At 29.9% G+C, this 15,266-nt stretch overlaps 1 protein-coding gene across 1 annotated transcript; it reads left to right on the top strand.

Moving 5' to 3' along the window:
• The first annotated feature begins 8,265 nt into the window (after positions 1–8,265).
• LOC108328686 (uncharacterized) lies at positions 8,266–9,113 on the top strand. The gene has a single exon (XM_017562582.2). It carries the CDS (start codon positions 8,313–8,315, stop codon positions 8,922–8,924), a length of 612 nt encoding a protein of 203 aa, XP_017418071.1. The 5' UTR covers positions 8,266–8,312; the 3' UTR covers positions 8,925–9,113.
• Positions 9,114–15,266: the final 6,153 nt, after the last annotated feature.

Here is a 15,266-nt window from a genome sequence, read left to right as displayed (position 1 = left end):
GAAAAACATGATGAGAGATCTTCCATACTTGAAGGAGAATAATGAATCATGTGAAGGATGTCTCCTCGGAAAACAACATCGATTACCATTCTCGACAGAGAAAGCATGGAGAGCAAAAGACTTATTGGAGTTGATTCATACCGATGTTTGTGGACCGATGAGAACACCTTCACATCATAACAACAGGTATTTCATCCTCTTCATTGATGACTTCTCTAGAATGACATGGGTCTATTTCTTAAAGGCAAAGTCAGAAGTTTTTGGAGTATTCAAGAAATTCAAGGCCCTTGTTGAGAAGCAAAGTGGAAAACAGCTAAAAATACTTAGAAGTGATCGTGGCAAGGAGTACACATCTCGCGAGTTTGACAAATTCTGTGAAGATGAAGGCATAGAGCGACAACTTACAGTCGCATATACTCCACAACAAAATGGCGTGTCAGAGAGAAAGAATCGCACAGTTATGGAGATGGCAAGATCAATGCTGAAAGAGAAAAGTATGCCTAACACTTTTTGGGCTGAAGCAGTCTACACTGCAGTTTATATTCTAAACAGATGTCCAACTAAAGCAGTCCAAGACAAGACTCCTATTGAAGCTTGGAGTGGGAGAAAGCCATCGGCTAAACACCTATGAGTATTTGGGTCTATTTGCTACATACATGTTCCTGATCAAAGGAGGCACAAGCTTGAAGACAAAACTATACGAGGAATATTCTTGGGATATAGCACACAATCAAAAGGCTATCGAGTCTACAACCTACAAACGAAAAAGCTCATCATCAGTCGAGATGTTGAAGTTGACGAAAATGCTTCTTGAAATTGGGAAGAAGAAAAAGTTGTTAAAAGCAACATTTTACTTCCAGTGCAACAATCTCAAGAAGAAACTCAAGAAGAGGTAGAAAATTCAGGTATGATTTCTCCACCTTCACAACAAGATTCTTCACCTGAATCTAGTCCAAGAAGAGTAAGATCTTTGGTAGACATATATGAAACTTGCAATATGGCCATGATTGAGCCTAACTGTTATGAAGAAGCATCAAAGCAAGAAGTATGGGTCAAGGCTATGGAAGAAGAGATTAAAATGATTGAGAAGAATAACACTTGGGAACTCGTAAATTGCCCTCATGGAAAAGACATCATTGGAGTCAAATGGATATATAAAACAAAGCTCAATCCTGATGGAACTATACAAAAGCATAAAGCAAGATTGGTTGCCAAAGGCTACTCACAACAACCAGGAATAGACTACAATGAGACATTTGCTCCAGTTGCTCGCTTAGATACAATTAGAGTTTTAATAGCTCTTGCAGCACAAAAAGGATGGAACATCTATCAACTGGATGTCAAGTCAGCCTTTCTAAATGGGGTGCTCGAAGAAGAGATTTATGTTGAACAACCACAGGGCTTCATCGACAAAGGCAATGAAGGCAAAGTACTAAAACTTAAAAAAGCATTATATGGCCTGAAGCAAGCTCCTCGAGCATGGTATAGCAAGATTAATAAATACTTCATCGATCAAGGATTCAGGAGGAGCAAGAGTGAGCCAACACTATATATTAAGGCACAAGGTCAGTACCATCTCATTGTCTCTATATATGTCGATGATCTTATCTATACAGGAAACAATATAGAGATGATGAAAGAATTTAAAGAAGACATGATGAAGACATTTGAAATGACCGACCTTGGCTTGATGAACTATTTCCTCGGTATAGAGGTGAAACAAGAAAAGGAAGGTATATTTATCTCTCAAAAGAAATATATTGAAGCTCTATTAAAGAAGTTCAAGATGAATGGTTGTAAACCTGTCACTACTCCACTGGTGGTAAACGAAAAGCTACAAAAAGATGATGGAGCACAAGAGGTAGATGCATCATGTTACAGAAGCTTAATTGGAAGTCTTCTCTATCTCACAGCCACACGACCAGACATTATGTATGCTACAAGTCTTCTATCAAGATTCATGCAAAACCCAAGTCAAATTCATTATGGAGTAGGAAAAAGAATTTTAAGATATCTACAAGGCACAAAGGAGTTTGGTATATGGTACAAAACCGTGACTAACTCAAGGATGATTGGCTACACAGATAGTGATTGGGCAGGATCAGTGGACGACATGAAGAGTACGTCAGGATATGCTTTCTCACTAGGATCGGGTATTTTATCTTGGGCATCAAAAAAGCAAGCAACCGTGGCACAATCAACAGCAGAAGCAGAGTATGTAGCAACTGCTGAAACCACAAGTCAAGCAATATGGCTACGAAGAATACTTGAAGAAATGGGTGAACCACAAGCTGGACCAACTATTATCTATTGCGACAACAAATCGGCAATAGCAATAGCAAAAAATCCAGTCCATCATCAAAGAACAAAACACATAGCTATTAAATATCACTTCATTCGAGATGAAGAGACAACTAAACAAATACGACTCGAGTACTGTCCAACAGAAGACCAAATTGCAGATATATTTACGAAGGCATTACCAAGACCAAGATTTGAACTACTGCGCACAATGCTTGGAGTTACCGAATTTGCATTAAGGAGGAGTATTAAAGTGTAATGCAAATTCTAGAAGAATGTAGAAGCTCCTTAGATAGAAGAATTGACATGTAATACAAGTTCTAGAATATTATAGAAAAACCTAAGATAGGAAGAAAAATCAAGAATATTCTACATAGGTAAAAATCTAGAACATTCCACATAAGTTGTGGATAGTATGTTCTAGAATAATCTATGGGTCTATAAATACCCATGAACTCTACCATTTGATGTATGTAGCCAACATCTATCATTTGTATGAACCAACATCTACTACAACTAAAGACAACTACAACACTTCTTCCAACTACTACTTCTACATTCAACTATCTTTACATTTTCTCTATCCCATCAACGACTCCTTTCACAACCTTAAAATACTAACAAAAATAAATATTTTCTAAACAAAAATTAACACCGACAAGCATTATTTCAGTATATTGAAAATAATTTTAATTTAAGAAGAATAAGCAAATTCTACATGTTATAGGTTTGATATGAGCTTTTCACTACAGGTGCTATGTGGTATGATATCCTTGGAATAACAAGGTCAGGTTGGGATGCAGTCTTCCTTACAGTGTGATTTGTGAGAGCTTTTGGACTAACAATTTGCAGAATTAATGAAGTGTTAGGTCTAACCAATTTTCTGGTTGACAGATTGGTTAGACTTAACACAAACCATGATGAGTTCTGTGTGATTCTTAATGATGTCTGTAACTCCAAATTTATCCAATATTAAGACGGTGTTTAGATGTTCAGACTAAGAAGTTGTCTTATGCTTATTCTGATGCCACAATTTGTTTCATTAGTCTGATTCCTATAGTTTACAAACAGGAATTCTCATGATTTGTGGAAGTAAGCCAGTAGTTTACAAAAGTTCATTTGAAAAATGTAATCAATCAAACCATTAATATGCAAGTAAAACTCAACCACTAGCATTACATTGAAACAATATTAACAAGAATTTAGATTAAACTTGTTTGCATTATTAGATTAAGGACATGGTTGATATGAGAAATCATTGACCATCACTAGAGACAAATCCGCGTCCTTTTTATCACACAGATTAATTAAGAATCAGGATTCGGGTTGAGATTTTGCAGTGCAGTATTCTACGGTCAAAAATAAAACTCTAGAAATATTACAAAGCGGATTCTCTTTTCCTGGCTCTGATCTTATTGTAATTTGTAGTTCAATAAGTGCGATGAGTTGTTTAATTGCACTAGAAAGACACGAATATTAACTCCATTAGGGTAATGGAACCACATACGCATCCTAGGTGGAGCATTCGCATGATGTGATTCTTGCAAGCTACAACAGCACTTCGTTTATTTCGCCAATTCTGAACTATTGCTTTAGGAATCTGATACCATCTACCAGCTCCTTCGGAAACTCCCATGCCCCTTCGTTTTTTTCCTTAAGAAAATAACTTACTCAAGCGTAACATAAATCATACCGAGAGAGTTTTTATGTATCGTCATTTCGTTAAGAAAACAAGCTATTCACATCCAATGTATGCATATGTTACAAGCCATGATGCTATAGTATTAGTACTTTGTTTACTTTTGAGTTTAGCACCATTATATTCCGTGGAAAATTAGAAAAAGCTGTTCCTAATTGCTGTTGGGAATCTTAAATAGGCAGCTTCTGACAATTGGTTCCCACAAAGAGTTACAGTTAAAAACGTGTTTCTATATTTCTTTCCTTCTTTCTAGTTTCCTGATTTACACAGTAAAACAATCTTATATATATGGCCAGGCCCTTCTTTCAAGTTACACTCAACTCAAATCTTCTGAGCTTAACCAAGTTTGAGAACCATATACTGCATCAAACACTATCCCAAAACTAAACCTGCACCATATCCATGGGGAATAAGACCTCATCAAATTCAAAGGTTCATGGCCAGGTGACAAGGGTTGTTTCTACCGAATCTGGCTATGGGATGGGAAGGTCTACTCCTAAATTCAGAGATGAATACATAGCCAAAACCAAGGCAGAGACCCTAGGCACATGGAAGGGACAATATGGTAGTAGGGTGTACTCAGATGACACCTCACTCGATAACGATGAAGCTTTCAACACTTTCATTCGACAAGCGAAGTATAAACTGAGGAGCTTGTCCCACATCGGTCGGGAGCAGAGCAACGTTGCACCTGCACCACCATCAGATGATGACGAAGGCAATGGTAGGGATAACAAAAACAACGAGTTTTCAGATTTCATTCAGAGTGCAAAGATGAAGTTGAGAAACACATCAAGCAAGAGAAGGAATGGTTCCTTCAAGATAGGCTAACTTAGCTTCTGGTGCCTCAACATTTGTTATTGAGTGTAAAGTGAAATAAGGCCACTAGCCATGCATTCAAAGCAGTTACATGATTTTTTTAGGGGTGAGGGAATAATTTTAATGGATGATTGCAGATTTGAAGGAACAAATATTGATGTTTTAATATTGATTTATATTTCCACTTTTACCAGCTACATGTGTATGTTAATCAGCAGTATATATAGTAAATTCCTTTATTGAACATTAAAGCATATGGAATCTTGAACCAGACCTTGTGATGATTTCTGTTCTACCTCGTCATTCGATATCACTTGCTTTGTCTACAGTTCTTAAGGAAGGTTTTAAAACATGTTTTAAAAAAGAACACAGTAAGAATTACCTTCTTTTAATTTATCAGGAAAAATTTTTGTTAAAAAGGAAAAGATCCTTCTGATGATGAAAGGAAAAGGATACTGGTCGCTGGATACCAGATTCTTTTTCCTTCGTACCTCTTTCTAATTGACATTTTCAAAATTGTTGGCGTTTTTGCTAATTTGACTATAAGAAAGGAAAAAGATAAAAAATCTGAAAAGCTAATTCAACTGAATGAAGGAAAAGTCAAGAACATAAGATCACAAGTCCTTTTTTTTAGTTCGTTTTTCAATATTTTGTTTGATCAAACTTTTTATGGGTAGGGAAGATGAAACCGATGTATATTTTCACTCAATATTCATTAATAACATCCACTGTATATAGCCACTTTATGTGTCAATCAATGTTGAGAAAATATTAATATGAATTACGTTAAAAATAATAATTGGTATATCTATTATGTTTTTAAATAAATTGTATAATTAATAAAAAGAAATTGATCTATAGTGTCAAAATTTGTTTAAATGTTAGTAAAGAGTAATAATTTTTTAAAATTGTTTATTTTATTTTATTTTTTATGCAATTGTGTATAGGTTATTGTGGGCTCTTTAAGTTTAAGTTATTTAAATGTATTGGTTTGAAACTCAAGTAAAGCAATCATATTAGATAGAAGATTCAACTTATAATTGGTAAGTTGTTCTAAAACCACCTTTAAATATTTGCTTGATGTATACGATGATTTAGAGAACAATGATATGGAAAACTACTTGGGAGATGAATTAAAGAAGTCTATTTTTGTATCAATATGTGATTAATGAGATGATCGTGAGATGGTTTAGGAATGATGTACCTAGAACAACAATTGATGCAAGTATAATATGAATAATAATAATTGAGCATAATATTAATGTTTTTTTAATGTAGTTCTTGTGTGTTTTTCTATGCACAATTTATTGTGATGTTCTTTTATATTCGATATTCCTAGAAAAAATGTAGAATTACTTTTTATATTGACAAACTTTCCTTTTATGACTGGTGTTATTACTATTTTCATCTATAATCAACCCTAAAATCTCAAAGGCAAGTACCTTTAAGACTAGTAATGAGAAAGAAAAATCATCCGCATCCCTATAAATTTTTCATTTCGTAATGTACAATAGTAGAAAGAAATTTTTATATTTTTAATACAAAATAAAAAAATACATTTTAGATTATATAATCTGAAATAAAAATGTATTTCAAATGACATAATACAGAATACAAATATATCCTGAATTGTCCCATTCAAAATACAATTTTTATATTCTAAATTCTACATTGCATAAAAATTGTGTTCTAAATTTTATATTCTGAAATATCGAATAAAAAATACATTTACAAAATTTGCATTTTGTACAATTCAGCATATATGAATATATGGATGCATAAACAAATTTATGGTGATGTGCTCCCTTATTTAATTATAGATCATATAAAAAAACATATTTTATAGAACGGTTGATAATGAATTTAAATGTTGACATTTTTTTATACTAATAGAGCATAAAAAAAGTTATATTAGAATTAAAACAACATATTCCATCCAAAATCCAAGAAAACAAAATGTTTATATATTATTTTTATTATTTATTTCTAGTTAATACGGGGCTCTAACTCACATTTCAGCGATATGATCCTTACATTAACATTTCATTCGAATTTGGTTTCATTCTCTATGTATTATCTACAAAATTGTTTATAATTATGACATTAGATGGAAAGAAACAGTACTGTAGAATAGTATGATCGAGCTCTCGTATAAGAAAAAGGGTAACTTTTAAAATAAAATAAAAAGTAGTAGAAAAAAAAACAAAAAACCACGTTAAGTTTATGTTGGTCAATAATTTTTATTTTAAAATCTCATTAAGTTAACAAAATTAATTGGAGAATATATAGTAAAAGGGTAATAAATTTAAATCATATTGATGGTGCATTCTTTTTTAGGGTCATACACAAATGATTTTGCTCTTTAAGTTATACTACATTGATATTCGTTTTCTTTAAGTAATTCCATGACCCAGCCCAAAAGTATATTTATGATCATATTAAGAGCTACAGCATATTCCATTTGGTGGCACAAATCCTTTTTTGTTTCAACATCTATCCATAAAGAATTTAAATATCTTTTAATTTAAAACTTGAAATATTCTTATTAATATACATTTATTTAAAATTACATGCAATTTGAAAATACATCTTACTGTGTAATTAGGAATTGAGATTTATATATCATTAGTTTTAATAAAATGCATGCATAACCACATAACTTATGTTTTGTCGAATCAATAAAAGATGCTCACTTCATAAAGTTGTTACTGTTGCCACCATTTCTTTTAGTAATGTCACACCAAACTATCGAAGGATATATAGCTTAAATAAATTACGCGTTTCATGAAGTTAATGTAAAGTAAAATTATGCATACAAACATAGGACTTGGGTTGTTCTTTTATGCACAAAAATTGAAGAGAAAAAAAAACATGAAGCAACATAATATCAAAGATTCCTTGTCCTGATATTTTGTTGTGCAGGACAGTATCATTCTCTGGGATTAGTTTCAACAAGTGAGTTGTTTTCCACGAGAAAGCCAATAATATTTCCTTTTCAAAAACAGTGCATATATCTGATTATTGCATTGCTATTGCTACCGTGCTTTTGTTTATTTTATCCAATTCTACAAGTCTCTCTTGAATCTGATACCAAGTGCCACTTTCTAAACCCTCGTGCTTCTTTTTCTCTTCTCTTCCAGAAGGACTAATCAGTAAAATGTAGCAACAATTCCATAACGTGACTCTCTAGTTTTGAGTGTAGTAAGGGACTAGAAGGAATTGGTATCTCGTTGAAAACTCAATCAATCATAGCTGTTACGAATCTACCCAGGTGGCTTCTTTAAACTCAATTCGTTCCACCTCTACAAAACTCAAAATTCAAACGATCTTTTATTACTTTTTTGGTTATCCAAATCATGTTCACACCACTGTCATACACACACATCTAAAGTAGTATATATAATAAGCCTTCAGCAGGTATTGCATGTTGCATTCTTAGTTTAGACTTTAAGCTACTTTGAACCTATACCATACCCTTCTCTTTGCACTTTCTATGGAAAACAACACCAACTCACGCTCCTCTATATGCTGGAAAATCCGTCGAGCACTTGCAACCAATCCTGCTTTCAGAGCCATTCATCGCATCAAACACTATTACCGAGAGCCTGGAACTGTCACCCCTCATGCAAATTCTCCATCTTTACCACTATCCACTCATTTCCCTCAAAATATGAAGGCTAAGAAAACCCAAGGAGAAGGAACAATCCCGATCAAGTTTGATAACTCAATCCCCACATCTTCCCCTCAAGTTGGAATATCACAAGCGGTTGCCAAGGTTCAACCTGAACCAAGGTATGGTGTATCAAAAGGTGAAGGCAAAGATACCACAGGCCATTTGAAGGAACAGCAACAAGGTAAGAAAACCCTAGATATCAATGACACTTTCTCTGAGTATATTGAACGTGCTAAGTACAGAATCAGAAGCGCGTCAAACGTGGGTAGGGGGCAAAGTAAATCTGCACCAGTTGAGCATAGTGGGAATAGTAACAGGTTGGAAAGCCATAAAGAGCATCTTTCAGATTTTATTCAGCATGCTAAGAAGATGAGAACTACGTCGAGCGTTGGAAAGACTAGTTCGTTGAAAAGAGGGTATACTAAGAGTTGAGATGCTGAACATGGAACCTGCGGGGAGATTGGCAAACAATGTTCATCGATAAGAAATAATGCTTTGTGACTTTATGTTGTTGAATGTGTTCGTTGGCAAAAACATATTTAATTTCTTATACTGTGTATATCTTATTGAAATTGGAGAGTACGATGGTACCTACCATAAGGAGAATAATTTTTTGTTTAATGCTTTCTATGATAATTTCTTATGCTGAGTTCCTGACATTTAGGATGGAAAACGAGGTAGCTTGATCATATCTGTGTTGTTCCTCCATAATATGTATTAAATAAAAATATAATTTTTAAGTCTTTAATGAATTAGTATTTTTAATTAAATAATTTTTTTAAAATATTATTACTTTTATATGTTAAATGAATATATCAAACCTTAGGATAATATCACTCGATTAAGAAAGTCACAGTGAACGATTTTCTTAAAACATTACTTCGAGACCAGTGCGTCCACAAGGGTCTAGGTTTTTTTTTTTTTTTTTTTAACTTGTATTGAAAATTAATATAAGGTTTAATTACTTCAATAGTTTCTATTTTGGTGGACGCGTCAAGTTGGCCTGATTTTTTTCTTAAAAAAAAATTTAATTATGTCTTAAATTTTTTAAAAAGTGTTTTAATTAAATCTTTTTGAAAAATATTATTATCAACAATTGTATGCCAAGTGTCAATATATAATTTTTTTACAAAAAATTAATTTAAAAAACTTTAAAAAAATTAAAAAATTGAAAAGAAAAAAAAAACAAGATTGACATGTGACATACCGTTAACATCGTTAGTAAATTTTTTTCAAAAACAACTTAGTTGAGGCTCTTTTCAAAACCTATGATGCAATTTGTTTACATAATTATGATTATAAAGATTACAAAGTAATATGGCAAAGACTCGTCGAAGTTGGATTTCATAATTTAGACTCTAAGTATTCATTCATGTAATATATCTTTAACATATTTCAAGCATTCACATCACAAGTATACAAGTCTTAATTTCTTATGTTTTGTTCACTTAATATGATTTGGGGGAGATATGTTTTGTTCACTTAATATGATTTGGGGGAGATGATTTGGAGGAGAGTGATTGAATGGATTTGAGGGTAAATTTTTTGTTATTTGTTTGAGTGGATTTGGAGGTAATTGAGAGTGGATTTGGAAGTAATTGAGAGTGGATTTGAAAGTAAAGTTTGTGAGAATTAGTGTAAGATTTGTTTGATGTGACAGATTTAAAAAAATTGTTTAATTGGTATAAATTGAAGATTACCAAAATGCCTCTAGTTACTAAAATAATATAAAATGATATTTGTTAATGTTATATTTAATTGTAAAAATGTTTATAAAGAGTAAACAATTAAAAATAATTATTAAAATTAATTTTTAAAAGTAAAAAATTATAATTTAGTAAAATAAAATTATTTTTAAATTTAATATATTTTTTTAATATAATTACTATCCGTATTTGATAATTGTATATTATATATAATTGTAAAAATTATTATAAGAAAAAAAGAAAAAAAAATAATTTTTAAGATGAAAATAACTTGTATTATTATTATTATTATTATTATTATTATTATTATTATTATTATTATTATTATTATTATTATTATTATTATTATTATTATTATTATTATTATTGACGTGTGGGACCCACTTTGATGGGAAGAGAGAGAAAATTGAGGAGAGCTTTTGCATAGTTTATGTTTAAGAGAAAGAGAACCTATTTCTTTCATTTTTCAAGGAAATAGAATATGCAGAGGAACGTGTTTCTTTCATTTTTCAAAGGGAAAACACTTCTTTTAGTAGTGCTTCCATTACAACAAATGTGCAGGCTTCTAGCGATGCTTCCATTACAACGCACACCACCTCCATAAACTCCTTCACATTGAGATAAATGTCCACCACCTTGACAAAGTGTTCTCCCTGTTCAAAGTTGCATCAGATCCATCACAAACAACCCGCTAAATGGACTCTCGCTGCCATTAACAACGTCTCTCATCTCTGCACAAGGTCATCATCAAGCTTTCAAAGCCCATGTAACTCAATCCAAACTTGAGGAATGGGTTAACCCGCTGCTGGAACCGAATACGGTCTTCTTGGAATCGAATACGTAACTCTGAAACTAAAGAGGATGCAGTTGAATACTCTCTCTATCAGCGCAAACGAACATCCTAATCTTCACAAATCTATCTTCACATATCAGCGTGAATAGGAGCATCCACGCAAACGAACACATGCTTAGAGACAAGTTCTAAACTTTTATGTGAAAATACTAATATCTTAGATATTCAAACACATGATTTCCATTAAAGAAAGATGTCTAAAATGACCAAAAGCCTTGGTCTATGTCTAAAGCCAAACTTCTTGGTTGTTCTATCCATGTCTAGGTTCCAAAGCATTTTTCAATTATTAGATACCGCCAAATGGTAAAGATATTCCATCATGCAAGTGAATAAAAAGGATAGAACACAATAAATATGAAAGATATTTTATTGCGCAAAATTACTAGAAAGAGTTTAGGTACATTATATCCAACCCCAATAACATCATCTCAAATTAACTCTAAAGAATTCGGTATAATTTTGATTCTTAATATTATATAATATTATTAGTTTATTGTGTTTGTATATGTTTAACATAGTTAGTAGATGAACCTATACTTCACTTTACAATATTTAAACTAAAATGTTGCTTTGAGACTATTAAGTTATTTATTTTTTATTTTATAATTTGAAATATCAAATATCAAAATATAGATTAATTTGAAATTGAACGTTAATAAAATGTGGACCAGTATTGGATTAAACACTTGAATAAAAATTAGAATATAAACCTAATTAATTAAACTGAATTATTAACATTTTTATGAATTTTTTTTCATAATACGAATTCAATTAAACTTTGTCGAGAGATTTCTTTCACAATAAATGCGAAGGGTTACGGATGACCCCCGTGAAGGATTTGGATAAAAGCGTTTCTTTCTTACATCAAAGTCTAGAAAGGAGACTCAACTACTTTACTTTTTATTAAATGATTTATAAACTTAATCTTTAATCAAATTTGAAGAACTATAATTACAAAGTAAATAATTAAAGGGCTATATATTAGTCCGAAAGATATTTTTTCGGTAACAATTAGTATCTTAAGTAATTAGAACTTTGACCATCTAGGAAAAGGGAAAGTAAAAGAAATGGTGAAATATTAGAAAGAGATAAAGAATGATTGGATTATGAAATTAGTTGTTACCTTTTGGTGGGTGTAAGCTTTTATGATTTCTTTTTCTCATGGCAACCATGTTGTTTGGCATGGATAAATGTTTTAGGAGTAAAAGTATCCTTGAAAGTATAAGACTTTATGCATGAATGGTTGTGACTATCTACAAAGGCATCTTTTGTGACACTTGCCATGCTCATCCCATAAAGGCTTAATGCTACCTTCCTTTCCACCTAACTTGAATGGTCCATATGGGATTTTGATCAAACATCTTCTATTTGGTTTTTCAACTTGATTCTCTCTGTCTCTAATGCCAACTTCCCAAATTACTTTCCACAAGACACATGCTTTCAACACTCTTATTACATTACTTTCTTCATAAACATATTTAAAGGAAATATAAAATCAAATTTAAAATTAAATATATTTTTCGTCTTCAAATTATATTAAAAATTACATATATTTTTTTGTTTTGGAAATGTTTGTACAAATCTATCTATATGAGATAATCTTAAAAATTAAAGGTTATAAAATTGGTAAATGTTTTCTAAATTCCTTCTTTGGTTTGATCTCGACAGAATAGATGTTCTTTTTGACAATATTCTCATTGGGAAATGGAGCTCATGTTCATTTGGTATATGTTATGGAAAACTTTAAGTATACTTTTTTGTTTGGTAAATTTGTCATTGCAAAAAAAGGGGAACTAATTATTTTGGGTGTTTTAAGGTATAATATCGTTTTCTTGAAGTGTTTCATTTATGTGATTTGAAATATTATTTTCGTGAACGTATTTGTTAGATTATAGTAATTTCAGAAAAAAAAAATATTAAGCTAAAATAATAAAATATAGAAAAATAAAGTGATAGTTAATCTAAACTCTCGTTCTTTTCAATATACTCACCATTTCAAAGTTTTATGTAAAATAAGGTTTTGTATTACCAGTTATGTTATTATACATGAAAAGGTAAGTTTTATGTAAAATAAAGGTTTTGTATTACCAGTTATGTTATTATACATGAAAAGGTGATATTTCCAAACTCATTTTTATTGATATTTTGATTTGATAAGTTAAATAAATACTTAAATATATTTTTAGTGTCTAAATATATTTTTAATTTTTATATTTTAACTCGAACTTAAAATTTGTATGTATTTCAAATTTTAATATAATTTAATTTATAATTTTGAATCATCTTAATCAATTGTATTAAAGTTTTTTAAGTTGGGAAGTAGTCAAATATATTTGTGAGTAAGTCTCTTTTATTGAGTCAATATCCATTTAATTCAATTTTAAAGTTTAAAATAAAAATGTATCAAATTTAGTAAAAAGATAAATTTCAATTAAATCAAACACAACTTATAAATATATATTATTAATTATATGGTTAAAAGAAATTTTGGTATGCTTATTAAGAAAAAATTATATAGACCAAAAGTATAATTAAGTTAATATATATATGGATAATTATACTTTAACAACATTTTTTAACAACATTTTAACATAATCTGTATATTAGTCCAAAATTACTCCACAATCAATAATAATAATAATCATAAATACTAACATGAACAATCACAGAATGACACGTAAATGATGTTAAAATGTTGTTAAAGTATCATTATTCTCTCTATATAAATATATATATATATATATATATATATATAAATAAACTTAATCTTACCGTTTCATCTTATAGAATTGAATTAATTAAAAGTACATTTTATAAAAAAATCATTAAATTTTAATGAAATTTGATGTGACTCTCCCATTTTCTATTGTTAAATAAACGCATTGTATTATTTTAATAGTTTGTTTATCATTTTTAAATTATTTTTAATATTGTTTTATTACTTTTTAAATTAGTTAAATTTTTTTCAAAATAATTGTACCAATTTAGTCTATTATATTAAATTGAGGAAATTTTGTTAATATGTTTGAGGACGTTGAAGGTGTTTTGTTGGCTTGTGTAACGCATTGATACGTCACTTTCTCGGTAACATTTTCATTAATTTAATGAAAACTAGTAAATTAATGTTTTTGAGAAATAAGACCTAATTGAAATCTATTAAAATAATGCGACAGCATTAATATTTTTTTGAAAGCAATATGATTAAATAAATTATTAAGCTTTTTATTTTTAATAAACTAAAATTAAAAATGAATATTTGAATTAGAAATAATTATGTAAACAAACATAATTGTAATGTGAGGGTGAGTGGGAGCTAAGTTATGAAGTTTAAAGACCCTACTCATCCATCAAATTTTTTCATCCAAGAAAACTAATCCTAAAATTTCAAACACCTCTCGTAATAAGTAAATGTCATTCAGCTTGCAAACTCAAATTTGGAAAAGGGGAAAAACAAGAATTGAAATTCCAACAACAAAGGATCATTCCAAATTAGGAAACATCACTCTAAAATTATGATGTAATTATCTTCATTATTTGTTTAATATCATTTTAGTGCTTTATAATTTAAAAAAAAAATGGGACCTAAGACCAATTCAATATTTGTTCCAAAAATTAAGGTTGTTATATATTTGACTCAGTTAAAAATAAAATCAGGTCAAATTGTATTATATGAAAAAAAATATTATATAAGTTAATTTTATAAAATTGAATTAAATTTAAAGTCTTTTTAAAATAATAATAAAATCAATAATAATTTATCTTAATAATTATTCGAACTCATATTACTTGTCAAATTATCTCTTAGTCAGAAAATGTCTCATTCTTAACACAAAATATAATGAAGAATTCTAATAAATTATTTTCTAAGTTAACTTTATAAGATTACATTAAATTTATATTTCACAATCTTAAAAGAAAAATAATTCAAGAAAAAAAATAGTTTTAATTATCCATAAATAAAAAATTAATTTTCTCCATGTAATTTTTTCAATATAATTTTATATTTGGTTTACCATGTTAATTTAATTTTTCCATTTTTGTCCTACTAAAATTATTCTTTTGTTGATCTTTATTATTTATTACCAGTTTTAAGTGATAAATTATATGGTAAGTGATTATGTTAATAATTTAATATTAACATACATATTTCTAATTATTTATTTTAAAAAATAATAATCAATAAAATGGAAACAACGTTATCAATCTTTAAGTACA

The sequence above is a fragment of the Vigna angularis genome, chromosome 2, assembly GCF_016808095.1.
Source record: "Vigna angularis cultivar LongXiaoDou No.4 chromosome 2, ASM1680809v1, whole genome shotgun sequence".
NCBI lineage: Eukaryota > Viridiplantae > Streptophyta > Magnoliopsida > Fabales > Fabaceae > Vigna > Vigna angularis.
This window is presented reverse-complemented; position numbering and strand designations above follow the sequence as displayed.